Source organism: Pseudoliparis swirei, chromosome 4 (genome assembly GCF_029220125.1).
Source record: "Pseudoliparis swirei isolate HS2019 ecotype Mariana Trench chromosome 4, NWPU_hadal_v1, whole genome shotgun sequence".
Lineage (NCBI taxonomy): Eukaryota > Metazoa > Chordata > Actinopteri > Perciformes > Liparidae > Pseudoliparis > Pseudoliparis swirei.
Window position 1 is genome coordinate 1,165,417 of NC_079391.1, and position 16,450 is coordinate 1,181,866.

At 52.5% G+C, this 16,450-nt stretch overlaps 1 protein-coding gene across 1 annotated transcript in view; it reads right to left on the bottom strand.

Moving 5' to 3' along the window:
* Positions 1 to 11,209, bottom strand: part of sall1a (spalt-like transcription factor 1a) — an 11,440-nt gene extending 231 nt beyond the window's left edge. Inside the window, exons 1-3 of the mRNA XM_056413777.1 lie at positions 10,443 to 11,209; positions 2,363 to 5,586; positions 1 to 1,530 (exon numbers count right to left, since the gene is read on the bottom strand). The exon at positions 1 to 1,530 is cut by the window's left edge and continues 231 nt beyond it. Coding sequence (XP_056269752.1) covers positions 1,099 to 1,530; positions 2,363 to 5,586; positions 10,443 to 10,515 — 3,729 coding nt within the window. The 5' untranslated portion in view covers positions 10,516 to 11,209 and the 3' untranslated portion in view covers positions 1 to 1,098. The remainder of the gene's footprint in view (positions 1,531 to 2,362; positions 5,587 to 10,442) is intronic.
* Positions 11,210 to 16,450: the final 5,241 nt, after the last annotated feature.

The following is a 16,450-nucleotide window of genomic DNA, read 5'->3' on the forward strand; positions in this document are numbered from 1 at the left end:
GTATTAAAGTGTAGAGAAACTGGACCCATAAAGATCTTCCAACTTTCCAAGAAAGTGCATGTAACAGTCCGAAGGTTGTCAAACCTCATATATATTTATATTTATAAAAACACTCTCGTTGTCCCGGCCCGATGGACTTCTCTCGGTGTGAGCTGTATGTACATTTTCTTTACGAGGGAGTTTTTATTTCCACGTGTGAACAATATTTACAGAAGCTTCGACACATGGCTCTGCACGTGGTGCCAGAGAGGATGCTGGGACATATAGCAGCGACGTGGAAATCTTGAAGGAGAATCCTGCTCATTTGATTGGCTGTCTCAGTTCCCAAAAAAAAAAAAAAAAAAGACAGGAAAAAAGTGGGCCACACACACACGCACACACACGCACACACCGGATGTTCCCTTCTGTCTCGCTTTCGACAATAAAAACACGGAAAAATAAGAAGAAAGGGGAAGAAAAAAACCAGAGGGACCAATATGGAAGTAAATAAAAAGTAGAAAGTACAAGACGGAGAAACGGTAAACGACAACAAGTTAAACACGAAAGAAACAAACGTCAATGCTTCGTCTTCCTTAAATAAAATTAAAAAAGGTGAATATAAATTGGAAAGAAATGGAACTATAGCACATCGTTTAGTCCCTCGCCTGAATTCCATTGTTTTGCTTTGATGAGGGGGGGAGGGGGGGGGGGTGAACACACAGATGTTAGAGCATCTACAGAAGTGCACATTATTTACAGTCTGGTTGCGTATTACAGGCGAATGCATCACACGGACGTCCACAGTTCGGTTAGAGCGACTACAGACAGAACATAACTTAACGCCTCCTCGTCCTCCAAGCTTCAAAAGCACTTTTTTCTTCTTTTCTTTTTTTTAAAGCGCCCGTCCGAACCCCGCCGCGGCTTCAGAAACAGAAACAAACCCGAACGCAACGCTTCCACTCGGTTCCCAAGCAACGGTTATAATCACTAATAAATAAGCTCCGTTAAACTATAACATGTACATTGTACAAAAAAAAAGACATTTGGTCTTTCGTGAAAAGACAGCGAGCAAAGCGTCCGGGCGCCGCCGCGTGTCCGAGAGCTCCTCCCCCTCCTCCTCTAACTGGTGACGGTCTCTTTGTTGTCCTGCATGAAGCGCGTGAAGCGGAAGTGGGCGCCGTTCTCCGTGTTGGCCATCTTCTCCAGGCCGGCGAGCGCGGCGTTGGGCTCCATGCTGTGCAGCTTGCCGAGGCCGCCGGTCAGCCCGCCGACGGGCGAGCCGCCGCCGTTCATCACGCCGCCGCCGCCGCCGCCGCTCTGGATCACGGAGATCTCGTTGGTCTTCATGGCCAGGCCGTTGGAGAAGGCCGCGGCGTACTGGTTCCAGAAGCTCGTCGGGTCCCCGTTGCTCGCCCTCGACGCCATGTCCTTCTGGAAGATCTCGGGGAACTTCACCGGGTTGGCGCCCAGGAAGGCCAACGGCCCGTCCACGGAGAGCCGGCGGCCACGTCTGGCGGGAGCGCTGTTCCACATGTGTGTGCCCATGTGGACCTACAAAGAGAGAGGGGGAGGGGGAGGAAGCAGAGAGCGAGGGATCAAAATTAGTGATGTTTACAAACTTGGCCACGAGAGCTGCACATGAGATGATGCAATGGAAACATCCGAATAACGCAGCTTCACACCCCGCGTGCAGCAGACCGGCGGGGCGCGGTGTTGTGAGAACAGCGTGGTGTAAACACCGCGTCTGGCAACACTGATGCATGCTGGGTAATCTGAAGCGGACTGCGCTCGTCTCACGCTGCACCTCCACCGCGTGGGACGCTCTTTACAGACGACAAGCTGCAGAATCCTTAAACTAAAGGAACAAATGGCGTTTTTAGTCGTTTTATTTATTTTGTGAACTTTAACGGAGGAACTAAAATGAAGATGTCTCCGTTTTAAAAACCATCGTCCACCAAATGCCCAAATTCCTCTCGAGGATTAGAGATCGACGCTGTAATAAAGTAATTATCCTAGTTAAGTTCTCACAAATCGCCCACTTTCCCGTGGATCCTCTTCCTAATGATCTAGTGACAGTTCTCACGGAATCTGTTGTGGAAAACGCCGACGGACCCGGAGCGCCGCCACTTCCTCCCGCCGTTAATTCCGTGCACCGAATCATTCGTAGCCGATTACGTTCTGGAACGCCGAGCCAGGAATCATATCAGCTTCACGATTCTTTCCGTTATAAAAAGCGCCGCTCCTCTCCGAGAGCTTCTCCTCATCCATTAGACGACGTGATCGCCTCTCGATGGCCGCCGCGCTCGGACCGCGTGAAACCGAACCGGAGCTCCGAGGCTCGAGCGCGTTCTTTCCCGAGAGGACGGGCTTCCCGGACGTTTACCTTGAGGTTTCCTTTGGTGGTGAAGGCCCGGCCGCAGATGCTGCAGGCGAAGGGCTTCTCCCCCGTGTGGGTCCTCTCGTGGATCTGCAGCGCGCTGGACGAGGAGAAGCACTTCCCGCAGGCGTTGCAGAAGTGTTGCTTGGGCGTCCTGCGCGGCGGCGCCGCCGAGGAGGAGAGCACCGGGGAGGTGGAGGCCGAGGACGGGACCGTCTCCTTGACCTCGTGGTGGAGGCTGTGGAAGAAGCCGTTGACCTCGGGTTTGCTCAGAGAGCACACGGACAGGAGGGACGGGGTCGGGCTGCACGGCAGGCTGGCGGTCGACGGCTCGAAGAGCTGCGAGGGCAGGTCCCTCATCTGGTGGGTGAGCATGTGCTGCTTCAGGTTGCCCTTGGTGGAGAAGCCCCGGTGGCACGCCGTGCAGATGAACGGCCGCTCTTTGGTGTGGCTCCGGTAGTGAATGTCCAAGGCGCTCTGACAGGCGAAGGTCTTCCCGCAGATGTCGCAGGACGTGTTCCGGACGACGCTGCGCTCGCGGAAGGGGAACAGCGTGCCGAGCGGGTCCCTGGAGGGGTTGACGGACGTCAGGTCCAGCGCTCCGACGTTGGAGGGGTGCGAGTGCAGGAGGCTGGCGGTGGCGTGCTCCAGGGACAAGGCCCTCTGGTGCCTTTCTTCCAGACTCGGGGATTTGCGTGGTTGCGGCTGCATGCTGGAAGGGGGGGAGGGCGCCTGCGCGGCGGAGGTAGATTCGGACCCGGCTGGACTGCCGGCGCTTTGGCTTTCAACATCCCCGACTAGAGACGAGGAGTCATTGGTGAAGCAACCTCCCTCGACGAAGCCGTTGGTCATCGCCCTCATCTGGATGATGTGGAGCTCCTCGGTTCCGTGATGGTGGGCGTGCTCTCGGCCGTCCCTCTCTTGCTCGGCCACGTCGAGGGCGGCCGGGGAGTCGCACAGACTGTCGTGGGAGGCGTCGGCCGACCGGGGCGTGTCCGGGCCCTCCTCCATTCCCTCAAAGTCATCAGAGAAGTTGTCCAGATCGTCCATGTCTCCCTCCCCGAAGGAGCCGGTGTCCGAGACCATGGACTCCGGGTAGCTCTCCGGCAGAGGGGTGTTGGGGATGTGTCCGCCCATGTGCATGCGGATGTGTTGCTGCAGAACCACGGCGTTCGTGAACTTCTTCTGGCAGATGGGGCAGGAGTGTTGGACTCTCAGAGGAGGCACGGCCCTGTGCACACTGTAGTGAGTCTTGAGGTTCCCCTTGGTGGTGAACGCCCGGCCGCAGACTCTGCACGTGAAGGGCCGCTCCCCGGTGTGAGTGCGGTAATGCATCTTCAGAGCGCTCTGACAGCTCAGCACCCGGTGGCAGATGACGCATTCGTTGGGGTCCGCCATCTTCCTGTCAATGTTCTCCACCAGTTGCTGCAGCTTGGAGGTCTCCGACCCCTGGAGGGGGTCCAGGATGCCTCCGAAGGGGAACTTCGCCTTGAACTGATCCGACATCAGAGGCATGAGGGGGTTGGTCATCATGGGCGGGCTGTTGGAGGTCGCGTAGTCCGCGGCGCTCTCCGAGGCCGAGCTCACGTTGGTCATGAAGCCCGAGGAGCGGCTGCCTTCTTCCGTTCTCCCGTTCGACGTCGGCAGAGTTGCACCTTCGCCCTCTTCGGAGACTCCGTCGTTGCATTTCGAGACGCTCTTTGCGAGAGGCGGGCTCGTCACGGCGATGGAATGGTCTTCCTTCTTGATGAAATGGGGCAAGCTGGGCACGGTGGGTGGCAGCAGCATGCCGACGGAGGAGGTCAGCGTGGGCAGCACCGGCTTGCTGTCCAGCCAGCTGGTGACGGGCTTCTCCGGAGGCATGGACATGCCGTAGGGAATGCCGGTGCTCGTCGGTATGTTGTCCAGATGCTCGGGAACGGGGTACGGGTTCATCTGGATGTGCGGGTACTTTTCTTTATGGCGCTGGAAATGCACCTTCAGGTTCCCGCGGGTGGAGAAGCGGTTGCCGCAGATGTTGCACTTGTACGGCCGCTCGCCGGTGTGCGAGCGCAGGTGGATCTGCAAGGCGCTGTCGCTGCCGAACACCTTGCCGCAGAAGCGGCACTTGTGCTTGAAGAAGGACTCGTCGGTGCCGCTCTTCTGTTCCAACGGAGTGATGTTTGGCGGCTTGCCGTTCCGCTGCTGGTCCAACGCCGCTAAAGGGTGGAGGTCCTCCACGGTGGTGCCAACACCGGGCAGAGAGCTGGAACATATGGGGTTTCCAGGTGGGGGGGGCTGAGGTAGAAGGGGATTCAACAGGCTACCCATTCCAAACGCCGGCGCGAGGGAGGCGTTGCCGAGCTGAGGGCGGAGGCCGCTCATGTGATCGGGCCTCTGGTCGGAGGCGTGGCCGTGGAGCGCGCCGCCGCTCGGGTTGGACTGAGGTAGCTGCGCCGCCGCCGCCAGCTGCTTCAGGCTGTTGATGCTGGCGGACTGACTGGCCAGGTTCTGCGCGAGGCCCGCGGCGACCGCCAGCTGCTGGGACAGATGCGAGCCGAGCGCGGTCAGCGGGCCGGCGGCGCCCGGAGCGGAAGTCAGAGGCGCCTGCAGCTCCGGGGTCTGGGAGGCCAGCAGCAGGATCTGGTGGCGGATCCTCTCGATGAGCTGCAGCTGGTGGATCTGCTGCTGCTGCAGCGCGAGGAGCTGCTGCATGAGGGCCGGCACCCTGGGGGCCCCCGGGTTACGGCCCTCCTGGGGGAATTGGGCCACGGCCACTTTGGTGCTCTGCAGGTTCTCGATGATGACGTTGCTGTTGATCACGGAGAAGCTTCCCGGCGGCGCGGAGACGGACGAAGTCCCGCCGCCGCTGCCGCCGGTGTTGCCGGGGCTCCCGCTGTCCGCGTCGCTGCCGTCCTCCTCGTGGCCGCTGCTCATCCCGGAGACGTCCACCTCCATGGCCTCGTCTCCGTCCAGAGCGCCGGGGTCGAACAGGTCGCCGCACTCCGTCCGATCCGCGTTGTGAGCCGCGTGGTCGTCGGGGGGCGACCCGGGGGGGGAGAAGGTTCCGGCGGGGGAGACGGGGTTCTCGCTCACGATCAGGACTAACTGATTCTTAGTGCAGCTCCTCTGGTGCTCCTCCAGATCCGACGGGTCAAAGAACTCGGCGCAACATCGGCCGCAGACGTGGGCGTCCGGGTCCCTGCAGGGGGGGGCGGGGCGGCGGTCCTCTGAGCAGAGCTCGGTGTCCCCTGGAGAAAAGAAAAGAGGAGGAAACAGAGGATTAGTGATTAGAAATGTTTAGCAGCTGAAGAAGCAGCTTTATCTCCTCCAATGCCATTGTTGTTAATCTTAAATTAATCAGTTTTACACTTATCCCCTTGATGCGCTCACAAACACAACGGAGCAGGGCAACAATAAGCCTTGGGGGGGGGGGGGGGCTCTGACACGCGATAACAGGGATTCACAATCAATGGGAACTACTCAAATATTACTTCAAAGTGATCTTTGAAGACGTACATCTGGGTTTCATCGGTGCGAACAAAGGTAATAATTTTCTCCAGATAATCCATCAGAATACAGAACGGAGTGGCGTGAGGACGTCGGGCTTAATGACATTTCATCGAGCAGGACATTGATTTCCTTTAAGTCCGTCGGCCGTCCGCTCGCCTCAAATCAAGCATCTGAAGGACTTATTAGACTTTTCAATTTGCTGTCAACTTTGCTCATTTTCAGTCCGGCGACGGGCGTCTCGGACGTTTATGTCACTAAACTAATGTGTATCCACTCAGGCAGCCGTCACCGGGGGGGCTGCACGACAGAGAGGTGGATATGAGAAAGGTGACGCGTTCACTACGTGTGAAGTGAAATGTATTTGTTTATATGTATATATATATATATTTGAGGTGGGTGTAGCTCGGTGGGGTCAGGGGGTCGTCCTGCAACCCCAAGGTTGTCGGTTCGATCCCCGCTCTCCCCATTAGTTTGCAAGTCGACGTGTCCATGAGCAAGGCACTGAACCCCCAGCTGCTCCGCAGGCGCTTCACTGACTAAGGAACGGTTAAAGCAGAGGATGCATCTCGTTGCCTCTGTGCAGTGACAACAGATTCAATCCAATCCAATTTATTTGAAATGTTTGCAATTTACTTTGAAAAGTGAGACGAATAAATGTCATTTTTTTCGAAGACACCGGACTGGAGACACGAACAGAACGAACTGAGAACAGAAATCATGAAGATATTGGTGTAAATAAAAAAGACTCGACGGTGGAGAAACACAGACGTGAAAACTAAGAAACTAAGAAACCAAGAAACGGGCCCGCCGCCCGCCGCCACAAAGTACTGCAGCCCGGAAGATGAGAGAGGGATGCATGTCTCTAAATGTTTTCATTTAGCTGGGGGAGGGGGAGGGGGAGGGGAGGGGGGTGGAAAGGCCAAACGCCCCCCCCCCCCCTCCCGGCCCCCGGAGCCTCTGCTGGGCTCCACACTGGCTTGATTCCCCTCCCTTTTCTTTTGTCACACTAAAATCTCGCTGTTTAACATACAAGTTGATTTACAAATTGTCCTCCTCTGTGAATCCCTTTCATTGTGCCTCCCCTCCTCCTCCCACCCCTCTCCTCCTCCTCCTCCTCCTCCTCCTCCTCCTCCTTCCCCCCCCCCGCGACACTTTCATCGGGGGCCAAGAATTCATTTGCAAATGCGACCCGGAGAAGAAGTGCAGCGCGGCCCCGCGGAGAGGACAGGACGCCTTCCCACTGCCGGCGCGGCATGGGAGCGGCGGAGCGGCGGCGCGGCAGAGCGGCAGAGCAGCGGCGCGGCCACTCGGAGCAGATCCGGTTTAATTCGGATTATCAGCCTCCATGTTCCTCCGCGAGGAGACATCAGATAACGCAAAGTTGCCATGACAGTGGCGCCCTCGCGGCCTCGCGCCCTCGCGGCGCGCGCGCAGAGTCTTTAAGGTCCATGAGAACCGCTCCGTGGATCCGGCGCTCCGCAGCTGCACAACAGGCGCTAATTTCGGAGGAGAAACAATGTGTTTGATTTACGGTGTGAGAAACGTGAAGGTTAAATAAACACCTCGCTGCTGCTGACGGGGCACGAATTAAAAGTGACGAAAATCAGATTGTATGAAAATAAATTAAAGAGCCAGACGCAGAATTATAAATTTTTTTTTTTTTTTTTTACAAACTTGTGGAAGATGCAGTTAATATAAATTATATATGTGTTCATGCTAAAATAAAAGCAGAACATTATTTTAAAAAACAATTCAAGATGTATACACGATTTAAGAAATGGTGAATGAATTAAATTAAGTCACCATTTCACTAATACACACATTATAAACAGCACAAGTTTGTTTCTTTGATTAAAATAATATCCACAATATTGTATGTTTTTTTTTATCCTACAAATTAAAACATTCTAAATAATTAAATGTTTAACATGCAAATTAAAACATATTAAAATAAAACTATAACTACAATTTAGAATTTTTTTTAAATTAGAGAACAATTAAAAATATATTACACGTATTTACGGAGAAAATTATTCATGCATTTCTATTTAGTCAATTAAGGAAAAACATTTAATCAAAAATGGTTTAACGTCTCACAAAACAACACAATAATAATAATAAGTCAGACTTAAAGCGCTTCCACGGCCGCAGACCGAGCTTTACTTTATTCCTCTTTACGCGGCGACACAATCATTATTTAAAACTAAATCAATGCAGCACAAATCCACCGTCCACATCAGACGGGAATAGAAACAAGGCAGATGCTCGCATTAGGCTTAATTCCCCAAATAGCAAAGGATTAACTTCCAATTAAGATAAAGTCAAGCTGGCATAAAGATGGAGTCTGTACAACTTCCATAGGAGCGGCGTGGAAGAGGCCCGATGTGAGCGGGGCCAGAGGGGCCAGAGGGGCCGGAGACTCAGAGAGATGACCGCTCTGGATATGAGAAGAGGAGGAAGAGGAGGAAGAGGAGGATTAGAGTCCAGAAGTCAACGCTCAGCTCCAGAGGTCTGACTTGAGCTTCCTCCTCTGAGCCTCTTGACACTTGTAACTTCAGGACTCGTTCCGCTCGCCTCGGGACGGGGGTCCACTACAGCTGCCGGGGTCCAGGACCAGACTCAGACCTGCTCTGCCCCCCCCCCCCTTCAAGGGGAGGGGGAACCAAAGGGGGGGGGGGGGACCAAGTCCTTCAGGCTGCTCACATAAACACTGGCAGCATGACAGCTGTGTGTGTGAGCAGGGACCACGGTGCCAATCTCCCCTCTAGGGGGGGCCGCTCCGATAGGGCGAGAAGGGGGGGGGGGGCACAACATTGATAAGACCTCTCACACACACACACACACTCAAATGACGAGCCGGGGCCGCCTGCAGCTCCGGCCGCCGGGGTCAATGGCGAGGCGGCGAGGGACACGCCGGGCCCTGAACTCACAGCCCCCCCCCCCCCCCCCAGCAGAGGTTACAACAGCTCCACATCCCACCCTCCGAGCTCTCCGCCGACCTCCCAGGAGCCGCTCGGCGTTTCGGAGCCACAAAGACTTTCCGTCTCCACTTCCGACCGCTCGGCTCTCCAGGAGCCGCTCGGCATCAGAACGTCCTCTAATCGAGACGTGGCCCCGCGGCCCCGAACCGGCACAACCAGGGACACACAGCCAGAGCCGGTGGGCGACTCTTCACTGAGTTAAAGGAATATGCAGAAGAAGAAATATGAATAGTTTCTGCTTTAATCACCAAGTTCCTAAAAACCCCAAACAGGGATGTGCAGAGACAACATACACACGCGTGTGTTTAAACGACCTGAACATGCCTCAGAGTGGCTTTAAGGGTATTTACAACGTATTGAATTTAAAGGCCTAATCCAACAGGTCAAGCTTTTATTTTTTTCAGATGTTTTATTTATGGCATTTAAATTTTTTTGGTGTGTAAATAATTTGTAAATGAATAAAAACGTAAACTGCAGAGCAACGAGGAGCTTCTATTTAAATTAAAAAGGTCGTTTTTAAGTAGATGAATAATACATTTTATTTTCTCTCGAGTCATTTGATAGAAAAGTCGGTAAACACAAACACACGTTACGTCATCAGTTGTTGTTATTTACCTCAGAAGGCCGATGTTTGGTCGAACTTTAGAGTTTAATGTATTTAACAGAAATATAATAATTTACATTGAATTACATCTCGACTGCTGGACTCGAACCCTGAGAGACTTTTACAATCCTGGATCTACAGACTTCACATTTAACACCGTTAAATTAAAATATTAAATATAAAATATAAAAAGAGTTTTTCACTTTGTATACTCAGATTTCTCGTCGCTTTATTTCCCAGCAGGCCGAAGACGACCGTCTCTAAAAACAACAACTTACAGGAATTACGTGTGTAAAAATAACAGAAATACATTGTGTGTGTGTGTGTGTGTGTGTGTGTGTGTGTGTGTGTGTGTGTGTGTGTGTGTGTGTGTGTGTGTGTGTGTGTGTGTGTGTGTGTGTGTGTGTGTGTGTGTGTGTGTGTGTGTGTGTGTGTGTGTGTGTGTGTGAGACCGCAGGTCATGGTGTGTGTTCCGCTCCATGGATCCTTTTTTAGGTTTTTATTAAAAAGGAAACATGGAGCGGGACAGAAACACGGACCGGGGGGAGGGGGGGGGGGCAGGACCAGAGTCCCGGCGGCCGAGGCCGGGTGGTCCCCGTCGGTCCTCCGGAGAGGAGCGACCCTCCGCCGGCTCGCTGCAGCGGAGCTTCAGCCGCGGCTCGAAAACACGATTTAAAACTAATGAAATAAACTTTAAAAACTTGTATCACCCAGTGAAGAGGAATATCTATAAATAACTATAAATAACTGTAAATAACTGTATTTAACTCTATTTAACTGTATTTATTGATTATTTTAATGAGTTATAGTGTGGATGTAGAACACTCATAATAGAGTTTAAATTCCACTCTAAACTGTAATAAAGTGAATGTCTTGTGTTCCGGAATCAAAAGGAGAAGCCTTCCTTCACTTCGACACAAACAGAAACAAGAGAAACAAGTTAAATTCCCTGAGTTCTCTGGAGCCAGCAGAGCCTGAAAAGAGGGGAAGAGGCGGCGCGCGGACTCACCATTGTGCTCCGAGAAGGGCCGGTGCGGGTCGGGCTGGAAGTGCTGCGGCTTCGCTTGTTTCCTCCGCGACATGCTGGCTGCACATCGGCGGGAGAACAACTCCGGAAGATGAGTCCAAAAGCTGCTCAAAAAATTACGTAAATCGAGCCCATCCACCGCGCATGTGCCCCGTTATGATTATCAATAATGCTCTGCGATTAATCACAGGGGGGGGGGGGGCTTCTCTGAAAGGCGATTGGCACCTCGCCAGCCCCCCTCCTATTCAAATGAAGTCTCTTTAATCAATTAGCTCCTGATTTGCTGGGGACTCTCGTCTCTCGCTGCGCTCCCACCCAATGAGTCGACCCGTCCGGGGGAGAAGCGGCTGGCTCCCCCCGGTCCCCGTGGAGGCGGTTAACCCCTTCCGTGAGCCGAGGCACCGGGACTACAGGGGAATGTCAGCACGGTGCGGTTCAACCGGGCACATCGATCACGCGGCGCCCCCCCCCCGGCCGGTTGCTTCCCCCCCGGTAAATATGATGCCGACTAAAAAAAAAAAGAAGCTCCGCGACAACTTTCTTCTGCCCAACAACTCCCGTATAGTCCTCTGCGCTCGCGCTCTCTCTCTCGCGCTCGGCTGGTTGTCGCGCTGCGCACACCGACACCTACTCTCCGAAGAGTTTCACCCGGGGCTCCCGGTGTGCGTTAGAGCGCGGGGTGGCGCGAGCATGGTTTTCTCCGTGCGTAAAAATGGCACCGGTACGCGTTCCCAAAAAGTCCAGCGTGTGTTCCGACGTCCCCAATCAGTGTCATTTGATTATCGTGAGTCCAGGTGGGGGGTGGCGTGGGGGGGTCGTTGGGGGGGGGGGGGGTCACGCTCTCCAACACGTTTTCATCACACACTGCATTCCGCGAATAAACAAACTTTGAGGGCCGGAGCTGCACTGGGAAAAAAAAAAATGGAGCCCGGCCCATCGAGCCTCTGATTGGTCACCGGGCGATTCAGTCACGCTGCCATTCACCTTCACCTCCTCCTCCTCCCCCCCCCTCTCTCTCTCCCCTTCTCTCTCTCTCTCTCTCGCGCGCTGCGCACATGGTGATCAGTGTAAAGAGAGCAGAGACGAGTCTGTTCATCTCAAATAATCTGTTCTCTCATTTCTTCCCCGAAACATTTTGTATTTTTTGTTGTTGTTTTTTTGTGGCGAATGTCTCTCCCAGTGACGTCACGTGGGCTCAATCCCTTTAACTCTTAGGAAACAACAACAACTTGTTTGTCTTGATGTGGCCGCCATCCAGCGGGTTGTTTGTCTAGTAAACACTCTGAGTTATCAGGATGCGTTCAAGGCCTTTTGGAGCATTTTGTTTTTTTATTTCTACAGATGCGAGTTTTTTTTTAAAAGGCAGAGATGATTGCGCAATATCATTCTGCCCGTAAACCATCTTTTTTTCAATCAACCCTGTAAATAAACTCCGGACCACACACACACACACGCTACATATTTTTTTATTGTTGCTATTATTATTATTATTATTGATACGCTGGCCTGAATAATGCACTAACAGGAGTGCGCCTTCACGGGATGTTTTAAGAGGGCAAGAGGTCCCGGGGGAGCCGCACGCGCGCGCCCTGTCGAGGAGATTTATTACGTGAAAAAGATAAACGAAGCTCTCAGTCGGGCTGATTTTGAGAAATGAAGATAATAATGTTACTATAGGTGATGCCTCGGATGCCATTATTTTTCACTGAATATTTAAAGAGCGGCTGCGGGCGAGATGGATCTGCTCCTCTCCGGTGTCAGCTATCTGTGAGTTCCGACCTGCCTCACTATTTACTTATTCATGAAAAAAAGGAAAACGCAGAGGGGGAATCAGCTGACGGCTCTGAGTGATCTGCGCCATCACCAAACGGCGCAAGAAAATACATTTAAATGTCCCTCATAGTGTGCATTAATAGATTAATACAAATAACATCAAATGTCAACACACAAAAAAATTGGACAAAGTCATAAAATTGAAATGTAAGCAAGGACGAGCAAAATCACGCACGAGCATCAACGTGTGCGTGCGTGTGTCGTTAAAAAAAAAGACGCAGCAATTACGCGCACCGAACTGGACGCAGAGCAGGAAGAGGTTCTGTCATATTGTCGCGCGCGCGCGGGGATCAATGTCCCGTTAATTGACGTGCGTGTTGCTGTGAGGTTGTAAACGCGCTGATTTGCAGCTGCAGCCGAGCGCGAGACGTTTTAACCGGGACACCGTGTTCAGCATCACCGGCCGCGTGACGCGCGGAGGACAGACCGGGACGCGGAGGAGAATAAAGTTTGAAACAATTCTAATGTTTTTTTGACATTTAGGTGCAAATTATCTGAATTACTTTTTTATTATAACATTTAATTTATAACATTCAGAACACAATTTATACTACATTTTTATATGTGTGTGCTTTGACAGAGGAACCTGGAACATTCTCATCCTTATATTTATTATATTGATTTAAAAATAAATGGATATAAAATTAATGTTTAATTTCATTACATTTAATTAGCTTGTTTTTTAAAATTATTACAATACAAATGAAACAGCCACACATACATATATAAATAGTACAAATATATACCAGTTGTTATTTATCAAAACATTAAAAAAGGAGTAAAATGACAGAAACCTTTGGCCATAAAAAGTGCACGTTTGTCTGTTATGCGCAATCGATGCCGTGCGCAACACCTCGCAGCCGGCCCGGCCCGGGGGCCATCACTCACGGTTATCACCGACGGCCCGTGATGGATCACGCAGCCCGGAAACAGTGCGCGTTTGGCCGCATAATGCGCCAGTTAGGGCGGGGACTCGTTAGCGCTGAAAGCCCCCTTTCTGTGCGACATTCAACACGTGGTGCGCGGCCCATTCACGGGGCGCTCCCCGCGACGCCTCCGGAATCACAACGAGCTGCGCGGGCCTCCATCTAGGTCAGCTGCAAGAGCGTGCGTGTGTGTGTGTGTGTGTGTGTGTGTGTGTGTGTGTGTGTGTAGGTGTGATAATGGGAGACGAAGTAAGACACAACTTATGGAGCTTTGTGGTTTATGAGCTTCTCAAAAGACTCCAGTGACTTATTATGAGTCAATATTATACATTATACTATTATATTATTCTCTTATTCTATTATTGTATTATTGTATTATTGTACATGTCGTCAGTCAAAAAGATTACAAAAAATGATTAAAAACACAAATTCATGAATTGAGTCTCGGCTGTAGAATGAAGAAGCGCTTCATTCTGATTAAAAAAGGAACATTATTCCACTTTTATTATTCACTAAATGTATATAAAGTGAAGTGTGTTTTATTCCCTCTCCGCGGTGACCTTTGGCCTTTGACCTCCATCGTTTCCAAGACGTCTCCGCGGCTCGCTGACGTCCTGCAGACGGATTACGGAGCTTGATTAAAGGGATTTCTGTAAGCCGCCTCATGCTCAAAGAAATAAAGAAATAGGCCCACATGTTCACACACACACACACACACAAACACACACACGCGCCGTCGCTGCTCTTTAAGGTGTCCGACGTAGAAAATAATCCTGTTTAAAATGTCGTTTATTTGTGTTTATTTGTGTTCAAATTTAAAGGATTTATTCACACAATTAAAGAAACTTATGTTCTTTATGTTTAATATATTTATATATACGATTAATATGTTTCTATGAAGTGAGATCCTCTTAATGACCACAGTGCAGCTTTCAGGGTTTGGTTTTCCCCGCATTAGAATTCAGTACCTGAAGCAGCAGGGGGGGGGGGGGGGGGGGCTGGCCTCCATTAATTAAGAGATCAAACACTCTCCATTGTTCCACAGAGTGTGTGTGTGTGTGTGTGTGTGTCCCCATTGTTCCCCCCGACAACTTCCTGCAGCATCACCCGGTATCACCGGGCCGTGTTTGTTTTTATCTGCAGACAGACGCCCCCCCACCCCCCCCCCCCCACACACACACACACACGTGAGCCGCTAGTGTTCCAGGGGAAACAAGCAAACACTCAAGGGTGTCACAGAGGTGCTAGAGGTCACACACACACACAGAGAGGCACACACACACACACACACACACAGAGAGGCACACACACACACACACACACAGAGAGGCACACACACACACACACACAGAGGCACACACACACACACACACACACACAGAGAGGCACACACACACACACACAGAGAGGCACACACACACAGAGAGGCACACACACACACACACACACACAGACACACACACACACACAGACACACACAGACACACACACAGACACACACACTCACACACAGAGCAGGAACTCATCGCGGTTCATTGTGGGCTCAGGGTTCATCGTGTTGGCGTCCAGCAGTTAGCCACGTCCCAGACGCCTCCGATGACCATTGATCAGCATCAGAGACCCGGCTGAGCAATGGCCGCCGCCGCTGGAGGCAAACGCACGCCATTGATCTCCGGCTCGCCCCCCACCCGCCTGCAGCTACCGGGGGGAGGGGTGGAGGCCGGGTGGAGGCTGGTGGAGGCTGGTGGAGGCCGGGTGGAGGCCGGGTGGAGGCTGGTGGAGGCCGGTGGAGGCTGGGTGGAGGCTGGGTGGAGGCTAGTGGAGGCTAGTGGAGGCTGGTGGAGGCCGGTGGAGGCTGGTGGAGGCTGGTGGAGGCCGGTGGAGGCTGGGTGGAGGCCGGGTGGAGGCCGGGTGGAGGCTGGTGGAGGCTGGTGGAGGCTGGGTGGAGGCTGGTGGAGGCTGGTGGAGCCTCCCAGACTCTGCCTCTGGTGGTCTTCAGTCACTTGTCACCATCGTGGGAATCAATTACACACCGAGAGGCGGCCATGTTGTTCCTACACGTCTTCTACCTCGCCTCCTCGTCTCCTCGCCTCCTCGTCTTGTCGCCTCCTCGTCTCCTCGTCTCCTCATCTCCTCGCCTCCTCGCCTCCTCTTCCTCCTGAAATCATCTCGTATTGATCATCCGGCCGTGGCGTGCTCGTCATCACTCGTCTCCTCGGGTCTTCCTCCTCTTCCTTTCTGCCCCGGCGGCTCCGTGTGGAGAAAGCTCGACACGGAGCCGCTCTGTACTTCACGTGCTCTTTAAAACACACACACACACACACACACACACACACACACACACACACACACACACACACACACACACACACACACACACACACACACACACACACACACACACACCGAGGTTTCCGTGGTTAGGAATCATCAATCTGGAGGAAGGAGCAGTGTGAGGTCCTCTCTGTCTGCATGTGTACGTTAGCTCCCCGTGACCACAGGAGAGCATGCCTGTGTGTGTGTGTGAGTGTGTGTGAGTGTGTGTGTGTGAGTGTGTGTGTGTGTGTGAGTGTGTGTGTGTGTGTGAGTGTGTGTGTGAGTGTGTGTGTGTGTGTGTGTGTGTGTGTTATTTCTCTCTGTGTGACCACATGATAAAACAGGGAGGAAACATTCTGCCTGATTCTCCGCCTCCTAAAAACAAAGAGAGCCGAGAGGAAATGAGATTATTTAGTTGGAGCTGTATTGTTGCACCGCGGTCTGAGGGGGGGGGGGGGGAGGGGGGAGGGGCTTGTCAGTCTTTATTTACCCCACTTGTAGAAGTCTAGTCGGATACGAGACATCAGTGAAGTCCTGGGGCTGCAGCTCCACTTCACCAATTTACACTTTTCCCCCTCCCTTGTGTCTCTCGTGCCTCCTTTCCTCCTTTCCTCACTCCCTCCTGCCCAGTGTCTCCTTCTCTCTCCTGCCTCCTTTCCTCACTCCCTCCTCCCCGGTGTCTCCTTCTCTCTCGCTCCCTCTCACCTTGTCTTGCCGTGTCTCTGATCTGGCGGTGGGAGCCGCTCTACGTGTTCTGGGTCACCATGTAGAGAGTCTCAGAGTCTCAGAGGACATGCCGTCTCCTCTGCTGCAGCGAGGAGGACAGAAACACTCCAGAGACACTGAAGCTCTGGGAGAGCATCTCTCCCTCTCTCTCTCTCTCTCTCTCACACGTCTGCCAATGGGACTTCGTAC